Raw genomic sequence first — 16,864 nt, 5'->3', positions numbered from 1 at the left:
CTATTTTCCATGTCCAATTTTCCAAAGGAAGGAAATATCAGTTTCATACTTTAAAGTCCATGTATTGAAACCCATAGGCAGCCAAGTCATTAATCTTTCACAAATTAATGATCATCACATTCCAGACAAAAATGAGTGTAAATGCAATTTCATAAGAACAGAATGTTCTCATGGTTTTCCTAATGCCTCACAATTGGGTTAGGTAAAAAGCCCAGGAAAAATACAATGCTTTGTGGCATTTTGATGAAACACTATGTTCTGACTTAAAGTGAAATCATTGCTATATGCCTGAGATTTTCTACATATTCAGGTTCATTATTATTAAAGTTTTAAATATACAGCTTTATTTCTTATTGAAATAATCACTTCTAATTTCTCTAAGCACCTCAGAATGGGTCTCCAAAAAACTATCAAGGAACCAAGAAATAGCTGCCCACGTTTTTCTTTCCTATTTGTTGTACAGTCTTGCAGTAAGATGCAACAACCTCAAACCTAATAGCTGCAAATCAAACAGGCATAGCTATAAAACATTTTTGTGGATTATTCTTTTCTATGAAGGCTGGAACACATCATAGTTTTCAACTTACGTCATGATGAGAGTCTCTTCTCCAGGCTCACCCAGAACCCCATCCACAAAAAGTGGAATAGATGTGAAACTGTATTTGCTCCAAGATCTCCCTTCATCAAAACTCAACCTAATGATATAAAATATATCAGTAATCAGATCTCCAAAGGGGGAGAAAAGTCATTTCAAAGCAAAGATACTCTTAATCAGGAGATAATACATTTTAAAAGTATCTGGGGGCATTGTCAAAATGAGCCTTTCATATGAATAAGTATTCTTAATTATATTAGAAGATAGAAATACAGTTAGCCAAGCCATCAGGACACAGATGTATTAAAACATCAATGAAGGGAGAGCTACATTAAATGGGAATAACTGTAAGTTTTTAATAAACTTTTTGAAAGTTTGGATATTTTGTTATTTCTTAGACTTCAAGCTCTCAACCCTTTCCAAAACCTCACTACTGTCTAACAAGTCTTACAGGTGATCCTGATGAGCGATGACCTTGTAGATTTCAACCAAACTATCTCTAAGTGACCAATTCCTAAGTGTGTCCTTCTTACACCTATAAATCCTGGTTGACCTCATTGAATGAATGAGTACAAGATAGACTTTTGAAAGGAAGAGAAGATAATTCTTCAGTCCTGATGGTCACTGAAATGGTCTAAATGCTTGTGTCCTCTCTAAAATTCAAATGTTGAACATCTAATCACCAATGTGATGATATTAGGAAACGGAGACCTTGGGAGGTGATTAGATCATAAGGGTGGACCACCCATGAAAGGAATTAGTGATCTTATAAAAGAGTCCTCAGAGAACTGCCTTGACCCTTCCACCAAGTGAGGACACAGCAAAATGGTACCATCTATAAACCGGAAAGTGGAGTCCTCATTAGACACTGAATCTGTCAGCACCTTGATTCTGGATTATCTCGGCCTCCAGAACTATGATAAATTAATTTCTGTTGTTTATTAGCCATCCAGTTTATGGTATTTTGTTATGGTAGCCCAAATGAACTAAGACGGTCACTCAGGAACTTTACTTTTGCTCTGCATTTCTTTATGAATGTCCTTGCCCAAGCTAAGCCTTATTTTTCTCTTTTGCAGTTTTCCCTTCAGTCATCAAAGTAACTAACAGTAGAAGGAAAACCAGGCTTTTGATTTTGGACAAACTTATATACACAGAGAACCACTTTCAAAAACACAGATGAAAGAGTCTAACATCCTCTAGAAGTTAGGCCTTATACATCCATGAATGGGATAGGCACAGGCAGAATTGTGGAATATCACCTCAAAAAAAAAAAAAACAAGGAAGCAAGATAAGGATAAATGAGACTGGAGCAGAACTGTCATGAGTTATCAAACTGACTGTTTTTGTAGTAAATCTGTTACCAAAATGCCAGGGATTTTGTCCAGGTCCTGTTAGGTTTGAAGAAAAGCCATGAAGTGGCTCTGTGTGGAATGCAAAACTTGATACAGATATTAAACTCCAGGAGATGTTATTTGTGAAAGGTTACTGCAAGAAGTCAAACTATTCAGAGACTATACCTGATTATGTACATTGTTCTACCTGTGATCATGCTGAGAGAATAACACGCTGGTAAAGGTGTGAGGGTGAAAGTATTGTCACATTTTCAAAGTATAATGCAATTTCTCTCTCAGAGAGTAACACTTCTCTCTCTCTTTCTTTCCCTCTCCCCCCTCCCTCTCTCCCTCTCTCCCTCTCCCTCTCTCTCATACCTCCCCTCTTGACATTCTGAAACTGGTCCAAGTTTCCCATAGAACTGATGATTATAGTTTCTTTGAATAGACACAGAAATTGATCCTCCCTGTCTTAAAACTTGAGAAAGTTACATTTGTCTTATCTGAGTTCCTTTCTCAGGAAACCAACCTGAGGCCTGATGTATCAGGCCTCTCAGGTAGTATCAAGGAGCTGAAACTTACCAGACAAAGGCATCTGGCCAATGAGAAGCCAGACTACTTACCCATCATGATTGCCTAATTGACAACTTGCTTCCTGTGGACCACCTCCTCTTCTTTACCCCTCCCTAATTCCTGTTTTCCCACACCTAGTTACATTTCTTCCCTCTATATAAACCCCTAATTTTAATCATTAGAGACAGACTGATTGCTCATCCCCTTGGCTACAGCACCCAATTAAAGCCTTCTTCCCTGGCAATATTTGTTGTCTCAGTGGACTGGCTTTTTGTGTGGGGAGTAACAGGACCTGGACCAAACCCTTGGTCTGGCTTGTGCTATGTTCTGTGCTGCACAAGGGTTTAAGGACTTAAGAGGGAACAGTGGGGGATAAGAAAAGACACAGACACAGACATACAGAAAGCTGGGCCAGGCGATTAAGGAGGTGAGGATGTTACTCTCTCCAGCCCCGCACAGTTTTAGTGTATTTTATTTTATATGTTTATAAAGCACATAGCAGAGGGAGGGTGCAGTTACTGAGAACAGCCTGTGGTTATTATTTTTATACTTTAGTTAACATACTTCAGCTAAAAACTATTTTGCAGCAAGGTTAGCGAAAACTGGTTATATTTTTAGGCCTGTTTGTTCTCTCCAAGACATACACATCCTCCTACTGTGGTTTTACTTCCCTGAATTTCAACCAAAGTTCACAGCAGATTTGCTGCTGATCCCACCCTGAGGGAGTGTGCTACTTTGCCTCCCTACACCCTGGCATTTTGGTAACAGATTTACTACAAAACAGTTGCAGTTTGATAGCCTGACTCCTAGACTGATCTTAGCAGTGCAGGACCATCAGATGCATATCTCACAGGCAGCAGGTACCCTTACCAAAGATGTCGAATTGGGAGAGATGTGTGTTTCATAGCAACCAGGACTCCACCTTGATCCAGGTACAAAACACTGTGCTCTTCTTCAAAGATCTGGATAAGGAAAACACATACATAGACACACATCCACATCCACACATACTCAGGCTTCAGAGAATCAGTATTCATATGAGAACAAAAAATCCTTCCCATGACCTAAGTAAGTTTCCCTAAATCTGCAGAAAAATAAAGTTATAGAACAGTTCTTCCCAACATGGGCTACTGTACCACTGGTGTTATATAAAATAACTTTAGGTGTGCATAAAATAAATTTGAAGAATGAATATTCATGGGTTCATGCTCATATTCCTTCATTTTCATGATAATTTCTATTGATTCCCAGTTATAATGATGTCAGAATATTGGTTAACTGTCATATATTACACAGCTCCAGATAGAGGGAACCTTAGAGATCATTTACTCCAATGGTCTCATTTTCATAGATAAGAAACCTAAGGTTTAGAGACATATGGTAACTTGCCTGAGATCATGCATATAGTAATGGATGGAGCTTGGACTTGCTGCATTACAGTGGCCTTTCCAGATCTATTATTTTAAGTTTCCAACTGTTATCAGTGAAAAGTGTTCTTGTTTAATTAACAAAGCCTTCACCAAAATCATAGTGAGTTCTGTTGTCATCTTTTGGTACATGTGTCATTGTGTATTTCTCCAAAGGTAGAGAAACAAATTTGAAGTCATGGAGAAACACTGGAAACAATATCTAGATCCTTTCTATATAAGATGCATACTGTTATCTCAGTCAGATTATTAGTATAGCCTTGGCTAGAGTTACATTATAGACAATCTTCTTCCAATTTGTTTCTTATACTCAAGATGCATCCCAAGGTTATAGAAGTAGAGACTTCTTTGCCTTCTGTGGGGTGTTGGAAAGAAGAAAATGGGATCCTAGATCTCTAGCTATTCTCCAGAGGAAGTTTACTTAGAATATTCCAAGTTTCTACATACATCCAAGATCAATTGCTCTGGGGTTTCTTATGCGAATTTCTTCCCTACCTCCTCCTCTCAAAGTATCAGAATCCCACTGAGGATCTATAAAGGATCTGAAGCTAAGAAATGGCAGTAGGAACATAATGTGGACATCTCTGTCTAAAATTTAAAGCAGAGTGCTCTCATTGCTAAGTGTGATTACCTGTGCATTAAATTTCAATTTACAGTGCTAGTTATTGTATGATAATTAAACATCAGTAGGTTATTAAAACATATTCATTGAAGTATAACAACCATGCATTAGGCGCATATCTTGTTAAGATTGCTAAACCTCATTAAATGCCTGTTTTATAATCTATGGGTATCTAATTTTCATTCAGAAGAAAGGCAGGAAGCACTTAAGCTAAACACACTGGTTTGAAGTATTCCATTTCTACTTTCTCTAACATATGCATCCTGATGGTTATTACTATGTCTTTTCCATATGAGATTTAAACATCTCAGAACACCACCTGGGTAATGGCCATTTTGATACTTGCATTCCTTCCTATTCTGACTTCAAGGCAAGGGGAATTTATGGAGCCAACTCAGCATTAGGCATGTAATCTACCCTTAATGCTGCATATTTCCTATATGATAAATCCTTAGGAATTCTGGTTTTCATTGATGGGAAAAATTTAGTCAGACTTAATTTGGTTTCATTGTGACTTATAAACGTCCTTATATACAAGCTCCGAATAAAGAACATCTTTATTAAGTGATAAAAAATCAAACTGCATAAATATTTGCTAAACTCAAAGATTTAAGATTTTTATATAAAAAAAGGAAAAATAAACATATTCACAGTCTTTAGGATTTATGTGCAGCACTGCTGAAAACGTTCCCAGATTTGAACCAAGTTGGACAATTTTTATGCCACTTAAACTTTAGCAAGTTGGCCCAGGGTATTTTCTTACCTGCCTCCAAGTGTTCCCTGCATCTGAAGAGACAAACATGCTGATGTCAGTGTCTGATAATTCAGAACCTATATTACCTAGAAAGAGAAGGCCATCATTAGTGAAAATAACTTTCTGCAACAGCAATAATGGACTATACTGGCAGGCGCATTGCCTGAGAAAGATTTTGACTGCAAGCATTCTGTCTGTGCAGGGGTTTTCTTCAGACTTGCTTCAGGGCTAGTGGTTTACATGCCTTCCAAAAATAATTTTAGCTTGCTTATTAAGTTCCAAGTACAGCTATACAGCTCCTTAAAATAAACACTATTTACCACAGCCAGCAAACCAGGGAAGCTTCTTACCTGATGCCACTATGATGCTTGGAGCTGTGTCTTTGCTGGCAATGATCCCTGATGTGTAAGGATTCTCAGAGACCTTCAGGTGAAGGTGTAGTGAGCAATAGGGCTGAAAAGAGAAATAGTGTTATAAAATCACATAATCAAAATGGTCATTTGAAGCTCAGAATGAGGTCATCCATCCATCCATCCATCTAACCAACCATCCCATTTACCATACATCCATGCACCACTCCAACAACCCTTGCACCTGTACTTATACTACCCACCATCTTTCATTCCCCCAAATGTCTAGTGTCCACTAAGAGTAAAACATCCTTCAAGTTAGTAAAGGACAGACCACCTTCATTTTAGGTATAATCTAATTTGATCTTTGTCATTACAGAGCTTACAGTTTATATACAGGACATGAGATCCTTCTGTTAATTATCATAAAGAGAATACTTTAACAGCCAGAAAAATGTATAGAAAAAATAGTACAAGATTCTAGAAGGTGGAGAGACTATGCTGAACTTTGAATCATGAATGACTCCAAAGAGAAAACAGTGCCTAAAGCAAAGATAGATAGGCTATTAACTGTAGGTAGATGTTCAAGAGATTAAACAATGTTTCAGGCCTAAGTAATAGCAATAACAAAGAAAAAGAAGGAGAAAAGCTGAGTAGCACAGTATATCATCAGAAAAGACCGAAGAGGAGAAATGGGATATGAATCCAGGAGAGAAGATCAAGTGAGGCCTGGGAGCGTTTTGAAAAAGTCAGTTGGCATCTCTTAGTCACTCTCCATTTGAGACCTTGGTCTCAGTTGTACAGAAAAAGCATGTGAAACTATCCCAATGCCCACCAAACAACTGATCCAGTATCTCTACCAGGATACGATCAGAATCAGAATTATTCAACGTGAAAGTCATACTTGTAGACAAAATGCACTAGTTGTAAAAATTTAAATGAAAATATAAGGGACTTGTTTGTGCAGAAAACTTGATCAAATTATCTGATTGAAATATCAATAGTTTTCAAGAAAAAAAATGGATAATAAATCTTATATGAATTTTGTTTAAAATAGTTCTTGCACTGAGTTGTCAAAAAATATAAGTTTATGTTTGAACCTACATTTCTTTTCATCTCTCAGGAAGATTACTTTCTAATCTTATCAACTTGACTTTTTGGAATCACCAATGTATCTCTGTTATTACTTTTATTCTGCTCTGTAAGTTTCAGGCAGCAGACATTCAGAGATCTACAGATACAATGATTAAATTTATATAGGATGGAGTAAATGACAAAGTGAAAATGAAACTCAGGAATAAAAGCTGCCAGAATGCTGGTGAAATAAAACAGCAGATCACAATTGCATATTTTCTTTACTGCCAACAAAGTAAAATTCTCAAGGTGCAGTAATAGTAATAAATGATTGGTTTTGCATAAAAATTTCATGTAAATCTTTCAGTAAAAGGAGTTTTCACTTTATAATGTTCTATAAGAGTAAAAAAGACAGCCCATATAAGAAAAAATATCAGGCCTAGATGCTTGGCTTTTATTTGTCCAAGAGGAAGACTAGAACTGATATAACTAAATGCTATGGATGTTCCAGAACAGCATAGTACAACATTCAGATGATGCTAAGACAGGATAAACCAGGAGTGCAAAACCAGTTTTCCATTAAAGTCTTCCTTATAACGGCAGCCTATCAGGGTCTCCCCTCCTCTAATCTACAACAATTTATTTCACTGTGCACAATCTTGCATTATCTATTTCAGGTACATACAGTTATATCACTTTAAGAATATACTGTATAAATAAAGATAACTCATTAAATACTGCTTTGCATCTTTTGTGAAACATAGACTAGATTCTAACATAGAATCTAAACAAGATAATAAATAGAAGCTTGCAAAATCAGGCAATGTTTTTTTGTTAGGATATGAAAGACATCACTTTACTATTTTACTCAGAGCAATGCCAGGAGTATGTGGGCTTGATTACAAACCACATAATCTGAATGATACTGTGAGCATCTGTATGGCATTCCAAGAAGTAGACTACTGCTTGGGGATTATCTCTAGACATATGAGCTTAACAGAGGAGTCTGCACCACCAAATGGAGGACATCCCTAGCCAAAAGAGCACCCAACTTGCAATCTTAAGCCAGTTGCTTGCCACAGGTGAAAGATTTTGAAACTTGTTTGTACCAGACCGAATGATTACTTAGTAAGGGGCACTTGTCATTACAAAGAAAAGATGTCAGACTGAGCGCGATGGCTCACACCTGTAATCCTAGCATTTCAGGAGGCTGCAATGGGTGGATTACTTGAGGTCAGGAGTTCAAGACCACCTTGCCCAACATGGTGAAACCCTGTCTCTACTAAAAATAAAAAATTAGCTGGTCATGGTGGTGGATGCCTGTAATCCCAGCTACTTGGGAGGCTAAGGCAGGAGAATCACTTGAACTTGGGAGGTGGAGGTTGCAGTGAGCCTAGATCGCACCACTGCACTCCAGTTTTGGCGACAGAGCGAGACTCCATCTCTAATACAAAACGAAAAAAAAAACAAAAAACAAAAACAATGGAAAGATGTCTTTTTTTCCATTGGCTATCTCAGCTTGCCTCTGTTGCTATGGCTTTCAGAGGGCTGAGATATGTTAATTTGAGAAGAAAAGACACCAGTTCACACAGTAACAGCAACATTAGAAATGATCTTCTGATGCACTTTTTTCTCCACTCTCACATTTGTAGTACTGGATTGCCCCCAGCTGGTATAAGGAGAATATTCTGTGGCTTTTTGTTCTTTCATTTTCTTCAAGGAAGTTACATAGTCTGCACAAATATTTAAGGAAAAAACAATGTGAGGCGATTCATCTTCACTTTTTTAACTTAAGCTGTTGTACTGACGAGATTTGGACATTTGTCCAAGTCAAGTCATAAAAAATTAATATAGTTTATATTAGTATATTTTATTACAATGCTTATCAAATCCCTCTAAGCCCCTGGAGGACACAAGACAAAGCACTCCCGTTTTTTTTTTTTTTTTTTTTTTTGGTGACAGAGTCTCACTCTGTCACCAGGCTGGAGTACAGTGGCATGATCTCCACTCACCGCAACCTCTGCCTCCCGGGTTCAAGCAGTTCTCCTGCCTCAGCCTCCCGAGTAGCTGGGCGTACAGGTGCACACCACCATGCCCAGCTATTTTTTTTTGTTTGTTTTGTATTTTTAGTAGAGATGGGGTTTCACCATGTTGGCCAGGATGGTCTCGATCTCTTGACCTTGTGATCCACCTGCCTTGGCCTCCCAGAGTGCTGGGATTACAGGTGTGAGCCACTGCACCCAGCCTAGCTCTCAGTTCTTATGCACATTTTGCCCAGGCACGGGGCACATTATAGGCCCCTTTCTTTCACTTGTCTTCCTGACTTCTTTTCTCTCATTAGCAAATATGTGCTGAGTACCTATACATGCTAATAATCACAATAGTTGCTTTTTTCTTTCCAGGGTTATCTCCAAGTCAATAGAGTCAAAGCACAGTCTGTTCCAAGGGCAGTTCTCTATTTTCCTGCCCTTTCCACATTAAGAAAATATACGAATGTACACCCAAACCACCAGTGACAGCGACTGACCTGCAGAGGATAGAATGGCCAGCACACATGCTTGGAAGCTGCCTTTCACATCCTTACACATAGTCACCGGCCATGGCACATCATCAATTGGTAAATTCTAGGAGCAGCTAGATCATTAGTCTATAATCTTTTCTGGGTCAGGTACAAAGTTCGAGCATCTGATGCAAATTAAAGACCAAAATAAAACGCACACAGACAAGTACACAGAGTTTTTCACTTATTTTCAGGGAGTCTGCAAACCCCTGAAACCCACAAGTGGACCTCTAGTTACTAGTTACCTTTCTTTGCCACATTCTTTTATTTTAACCAACAAAATATTTTGGCTAGTGCAAGTGTTCAGTTAACGTCCATTGAATTTAACTGATCCATTATTTTTTACTTCAAATATTTATCATTTATTCCTCTTGTCCAACTGAAACATTGTACCCTTTGACCAATATCTCCCCATTTCCCCCGATTTCTAGCCTCCAGTGACTACCATTCTGTCTCTACTTCTCTGAGTTTGATTCTATTAGGTTCCACATAGAAGTGAGAGATGCAGACTTGGTGTTTTCGTGCCTGGCTTATTTTTCTTAGCATAATGTTCTCCAGGTGATCTATTAATTATCTGCTGTGTTTCTAGCATTGTAGATGCCCACTGGGGAATTACCAAATGACAGAAGACATTTCCCCACCATGTAATAAATCAACTTTAAAAGCTGTTATATTATTTAAGGGTTAACCAGCTTCAAATCCCAATTCTTTCTCCCCAGTCTTTGTATCAACTGCCTTTAGATCCTATCTTCATGGTACCTTTATCACCATGGTGTCTAATCTGAATGTTGTGCTGAAAAGACAGATCAGAGCTTTCATAACAAACACTCTCCTTCCCAAAATCCACACTTATCTGTATAATTTCTGACTCTGAATTGGAACTTGAATTTATTAGCTCTTCCGTAAAGAGTCAATGGCAAAAGGAAGGAGGCCCCTGGATCAACTGGCTGGGTATGGGGAATTCAGCTCCAGTCCAAATCAGTAAAATGTATACAGTCACAGACAATGCAAGAAAGGTGAAAAGCAGATTCTCCTGGGGCAGCTGCCTCAGCTCCAGTAGAAAACTGCCAGATGAATCCACAAAGAAGTCAGCACCTCTTTCCAGGAAACGCTGTGCTTTCTCTAAGGGCCCAGGCATTTGTCTCAGGCTCAGTTCAGCTCACATCCTGCCTCCTGGGAGCCCAATCCTGAGGCCTGGGAGGCAGGTGGACCATGACCTGTACTACTTGATCTAATTGTACAATGCAGTCTTCAGAGGAAAGAAATCCCAGCTGGGCCTTCCAGGCAATCAGTCTAAAAGTCCTAAAAATACAGCCCAAATTACCCTCGATGTCTTATTTCTATAGAATACATTTTTACCAGGAACATTCCATTTGGGCTGTAATTCTGAACTTATTCCACATCTGTAACAGCCCTGCTGGAAAAATCTCTTTTCTAATCACTAGGCTGTGCCTTCGGTGACACTGTCATTTTCCAAGTACTCACAATCTAAAATCACTTTTTATCTCGTCTCTGCCACCATCTCCCAAGCCTAAAGAAGGTTTTTAACAGTCTGGGTCTCCTGTAGCTCAAAGATTTTCTTTCCTATTTTGTGCCTTTGGCAGATTTTTGTAAAGTGATTTTGGTCTCTCATCCCTGCTGCCTTTGTCCTTTTCCCCTTCTCACCTGCAGCCTGCTTTCTGAAGCTTGGGTTGAAACTACGTTAAACAGGGTTAACAAAGAAGGAAGACTGGAAGACTCCCAAGTTCCATACATCTGTATCCCAATAATCCATCTTTCTTCCATCTTAATGGGCCTCGTGCTTTGGTTAACTTTGGGTTCAACTTGAGCCCATGAGCTTCAGAAGGTAGACACTGGGACAAATCCTCCAGTGGACTCTCAGAGGAAATGAACAGCTTCCATTAAAGTCCCAATGTGAGACTGAAACACCTTTCAATGGAGTGCATACGCCAAACATGGCACCCCCAATAGCATGTATGTTGAGCCCATACCACGTGGCAAGTTTGATTCCTGGAGCTGATTCTTTGGAATGGTGAAAAAGATAGGCACCATCCCTAGGTATCTTCGGGGAAGATGGACAAGAAAACTAAGCACTACACGTGCTGATTTCAGATAACAATAAAGACCATGAAGAAAAAAGAGTTAGGACAAATAAACTGTAGGGGATGCTCAAGAAAGTTCTCTTAAATTAAGATAATGAAGCAAGGACCTGAATGCCAAGAAAAAGCCAGACAAAGAGAAGGGCATTTTGAGAGAAATAACAACAAATGCAAAGACCCTAAGACATATATGAACATGGTGAGTTCATGGTACAGAAAGAAATGCTCCCTTCTCCACCTTGGCTTACATATAAGGAAGAAAGGAAGAAGGGAGAGGCTGGAGACCAGCGAGGAGAACTAGAAGGGGCCAGATCACATGAGGCCTCACTGGTCATGATAAAGTGTTTTTATGTATGTATTCTACATGTATTAGAAGCCATTAGAAGGTTTAAATAACGAAGGGATACCATCTGGGTTTTCAAAAGTTGAAGTTGATATGATTTACACACAATTTTAAAAAACAGTGATCTAATATATAGTAAAATGAAGTGGATCATTGGTTGTTCTGGGCTGAGAGTGTGGGTTCTAACTGCAAAGAGGCACAAAGGTATTTTTTAGGGCCATGGAAATGTTCTGTCTTGATTGTGGTCATGGTTATATGGGTATATACATGTGTCAAAATTCACTGAACTATACTCTTAAAATTGGTATGTATGTATATTTTCCCTCAAAATAAAGTTGATTTTAAAAAAAATGGTCCCACTGACTTCTATCTAAAGAGATTCCCAAGTAAAAGTGGGAGAACCAGTTAGAACTCTGCCTGTCGCTGTGGGTCAGGGGAGCAACAATGCTGGCTTGGATTAGGGCAGCCCCAGTGGTGATGGAGAAGTAAGGTGATACCACGTTTATATTTTGGAAGCACAACTGAGTTCTTACACTGTGTTGGGGTGAAGCAGGGAATACCTTGCTAAGCGCTTTAAGAGCCATTTTTAATTATTCATTTATGATGCCAGAGTGCCTAGGTAAGCCCATTAAGTGACATGGTTAATTCTCTCTCAAAGGCATTTAATCTCCAAAGTGTGGGGTAGAGACCACCTTAAGAAATTGGCATATCCCAAGCATCTTTGGTTAAGCAGCACTACACCCCAGCTTGCTATAGCTGGACTAGGAAGGTGACCCTGTTTTTTAAAATGCCACTGAACTGTGCCTTGCATATTCAATAAATAGCTGCTACATTTACTTACTCTGTCACTGGCATGGTGCGCTTACTATAACAACTGGCTTTCCGCCCCCGTTAGTTGCCAGTAATAAGGATAGAAGCTGAGTGGGAGGCTGAATTTTAGACTGCTTCCCTGATGCACAGTGACAACTGTGATATCCTCCTCAACTAATAAGGTCAAGCTATGGCTCCTGGCACCTTCTCAACTCGGAGGGTGACCCACCTACAGCTGTGAGAGATGAACCTGCAAAGTGACTGTCCAGACTTTATGAGATAGAAGGAAGCAAGCTGAGTGTGGATAACATCAAAGTCAGAATTGCATGAAGAGTGTGAACAACTATATACGTGTAGTTCTCACACACACACACACACACACACACACACCCCTCCCCTACAAGCCCTTCTTACTCAGATGAAGTGGTCTTCCCTCTAGGTTTACACGATCAGCTCTCCTTTTTCTAAATTTAGACAGAGCTTCTGAATTGTTTTACAGACACTGATAGTATTATTAATGCTGTGCAATTTGGCTCTTCCTCACCTCCTTCTGCATTCACTCAGTACTTTGTGTCAAAGTTGAGGCAGGCATCAGAGCTAGTAGGAGGAATAAGATGTGGCCCTGCAATATTCCATTTATTAATTTAGTCACATTCAAGTAGACTGCAAACTCCTTCAAAGCAAGATTCATCTTTGATCCTCCTTTTGGATGGCATCATATATCAAATATATAAATAAATTCATACTAATCTATGTACTACCCAAATGTAAAGCAACTAAAAGAAAGCCATGCTTTAAAGCAGGGGCCAGCAAATCTTTATAAAGGGACAGATAATAAATATCAGGCTTTTTTCGCCATACAGGCAATAAATACCTTTGGCTTTGTTCACCATACAGGCAATAAATACCTTTGGCTTTGTTCACCAAATAGTCTTTGTCATGCTCGATTCTGCCTTTGTAGAGTAAAATCAGCCATAGACAATACATGAATGAATAAGCGTGACCGTGTTCCAATAAAACCGTATTTAGAAAAACAAGTGATGGGCCATATTTTTCCCACAGGCTATAGTTTGCCAACTTCAGCTTTAAGAATAAGACATAAATGAACAGAACATATTATAAAGAATACCAATAAGAGTATAAATCAGTGGTTCTTACCTTTTTTGAGTCATAAACTCCTCCGAAAATGTGATTAAACATCTCCACAGGAAAATACACCTACACAATTCTGCATTCAGTTCATCAATTCTACAGCTGAATTTATGTATTTTTAAGTTTTGTAACAGGTTACTCATGAGAAAGTAGGTTGTTCAGGGTGTATCCTCACCATGGATAGAAACTGTCATATTCTCCCTCAAACTACCATGTGAGGTCCTCATCAGAACTGGGGCGGGAGGCAAGGACCCTGGAAGGGCACAGGGAACGCAGCCATGTTCTCCCATCTCTGTGAGTTTTCTACGTACTTTGCCTTCATGCCCTTCCCTGCCAGCTTTTGTTCATCAACTGAACAGAAGTCCCAGAACTCTCCTCATCCTCTGTTAAACATCCATTTCCATCCCTCCACCGTGAGAGGCATTCTGCCTCACTATGAAGACTCACCAGTAAGCAGTTCACGGGGTCCCCCCTTAGATCCGTGTCTGGTGCCTGCAGCAAACGCCAGTCTCTGCCTTTGTTATACGTGATGAAAGTCTTCACTTGGTTATCAATCTTCTTGTTAGCCAAGAACATTCCCTTTATCCCTGCTACCTGGGAAAAATTGACATGGCTGAAAAATACATCAATTTGAGAAGGGATATATTTGTTTACTAATAAAAAAAAAAAGCTGTCAAAGTCAGCTGAGAGCACTTGTCGTGGAAGAAAGAAAGGTTGCCGACGGGGGAAGCAGGGGACACTCAGGTATAATGACTTCCCAGGCTACTGGACAAACAATAATAGATTGGTGATCCTTATCATATGGAGGTCACAATAAGAGTTTGATAGGGGCTTCTTATTACCCCGACCATAGGCTGACAGGAGCCTGCAGTTACCAAGAGATAAATTCTCATAGTTTCAGCTCTGTTGCTCGGTAAGTAATAATAAATAAATAGGAGCTACTTTTATTGTATGCTAGTGTAGCACCCAGAGTCTTAAACACTTGATCTCACATAATCCTTAAAAACAGTCCTTTTTGGTATCATTTATTCGATTTCACAGTTGAAGAAAGCTCAGGCTCATCCAAATAAAGTGACTTGCCTAAGGTCGCACTGCCCAAGGGCACACAGTGAGTATCAGACTCAGGATTATTAACCCACAACTCTGTGGCTTCACAGCTCATGCTCCTAATGCCTACCTCAATTACCAAGCTATCTGCAGGCTTTGGCTATTGAAAGAGGTCAGTTAAAGCTCCTGATCCAATTACTGTTGCTTTATTTCTGTGCAAGATTTCTCTGTTAAGCCACCAGAATACACTGAAAATAAGAGGACAGCTTTTAAATTTAAATAAATGGTGGTTTCCCTAAATCATCAAATATTCCCTTACTTTGTTTCTATAACACCATTGTTCTCACTCTAAACAGATGCTATTAATTACTTGGCTCTGAAAATATGATTGCTTCCTCTCTTCTGTATGTTAGGAAAGAAGAAATAATTAGTAAGTTGTCAAAACTTTGCAAAAGCAAGTAATTGTGAATTCGAAATTTTTCTTGTGTTTTGGAGTTTATCAAACACATTCAGGCATATTTTACTCTGCCTGCAATTATAACAACCTAGGAAAACTGGAGGGCAGTGAGGAAAAGGACTGAAATGTGTTACGTAATGCGTTGCAACACTGCACATACATTACCTCATTTAATACTCAGAATAACCATGGAATAATTATCATTAGCCACATTTCAAGAATGAGGAAATAAACACTTTGACTGGGTGGCTTTCTGGAACACACCTAGGGAATAAGTAAGCTAACAAGCATATTTGAACCTACTTAACTTGGGCCCTTTATATTAAAAAATGAAAAACTTCTAAGCAGTATAGTGAAGCAATAGCTGTCACCTCTTCAGACTTCACCAAACACCAAGCACTGTGCCCAGTACTTTACTTATAAAACCTCCAATACTCACTACAAACCTGTATCTGCAGCTTTTACCCCAATGCGACAGATGAAGAAACTGAGATCACAGAAAGTTGAGAAACACACCCAAATCTGCCTGACTTCCACATCGTTTCAACAAATACAGCTGTGAATCTGTCAATTCTAAGAGGCTGGGTTTTAATCGATAGAAGACACACATTTCGCCTTTGCTTTGACAGCAAGACCTCATTAGTGTGTACCTGCTGATCTGGCATCTGGGATAATTTAGAGTTGGGCCAAATCCGTACTCTTTTGAAAAAAGTATGTTAAACAAATAAATGGTATAAATGAGTTACTGAGAGGAATACTTTGAACTATGATACTCAGGAAACAAGGTGCATTCTGGGCAATCAATAGCAGCCAGAACAAATTTCTTGTGCATTGTCTAACCTCAACAAATATGGAAGGCATAAACTCCAGGAGCACTCTGCCTCCCGACAACAGTGTGTTAATTACAAATAATATTTAGTAATTCAGTACACCAGCTCCACAAGGACTGCTCACCAGGGAACTCCATATTGGTTTTGCATATGTTCAAGAAGCTGTTACATACTTAAATAGGAATACTGCCAGTTCTTTAAAAAAAATTAAATTACGTAAATCAGAATTTCACAAAGTCATACCGGTCTTTCCTCCATACCATTCCCAGAAATGAGAAATGACCCTGTCTTAGCCATTCAACACTCTAGAGGGTTACAATAAGTGCAGAAGGAATAAAAATGTTACCAATCTAGTCGTTTCATTGCCCATTTTCCTTCCTGCCCTTTCCCTCTTCTGGCAAGGGTGCCAATGCCAGGTTATGCAGGTTTGGGAGCTGGTTCATTTGATTTGCAGAAGTGGTGACTTTATTGGCCCCCGACTGCTTGGCATTATCAAATGCCACTTGAGCAAAGAGCTGCACTTTGTAATTCATCTCTGGCAGCTTGGCCTTCAGGTTTATCTTGAGGAATAAAAACTTGGCAAAGTAAAGGGAATGTGTATCAATGGGGGATAGAGCTGGAGAGGGTCTGCTTATTGCTTATTTTCCTCTTTCAGCCAAGACATTTTATCCATTTAATGTTGGGTTTTTTGTTGTTTTCTTTTGCTGCTTTGGTCTGGTCTGCAAAGGTAGTCAGCCCTACTCTTAGGTTTTTGTGCTATTCACTGTTCCTTTCGCTCTGAGCTTGTTCTGTGTGTCTCACGGAAGCCCCTAGGCATGAGCCACTTGCCTCCAGTGCTCT

The 16,864-nt window shown here is 39.2% G+C and overlaps 1 protein-coding gene across 5 annotated transcripts in view; it reads right to left on the bottom strand.

The window, feature by feature from the left end:
* SORCS1 (sortilin related VPS10 domain containing receptor 1) overlaps positions 1-16,864 on the bottom strand; it is a 591,753-nt gene that overhangs the window by 105,500 nt on the left and 469,389 nt on the right. For all 5 annotated transcript variants that reach the window (XM_012450170.3, XM_012450169.3, XM_012450171.3 and 2 more), the window contains exons 10-14: positions 14,138-14,284; positions 5,653-5,755; positions 5,312-5,388; positions 3,370-3,461; positions 588-695 (exon numbers count right to left, since the gene is read on the bottom strand). In XM_012450170.3, the coding sequence (XP_012305593.2) occupies positions 588-695; positions 3,370-3,461; positions 5,312-5,388; positions 5,653-5,755; positions 14,138-14,284 (527 nt within the window). The remainder of the gene's footprint in view (positions 1-587; positions 696-3,369; positions 3,462-5,311; positions 5,389-5,652; positions 5,756-14,137; positions 14,285-16,864) is intronic.

This window comes from Aotus nancymaae, unplaced genomic scaffold (genome assembly GCF_030222135.1).
Source record: "Aotus nancymaae isolate 86718 unplaced genomic scaffold, 86718_ANA_hifiasm-v0.15.2.pri h1tg000010l, whole genome shotgun sequence".
Taxonomy (NCBI): Eukaryota; Metazoa; Chordata; class Mammalia; order Primates; family Aotidae; genus Aotus; species Aotus nancymaae.
This window is presented reverse-complemented; position numbering and strand designations above follow the sequence as displayed.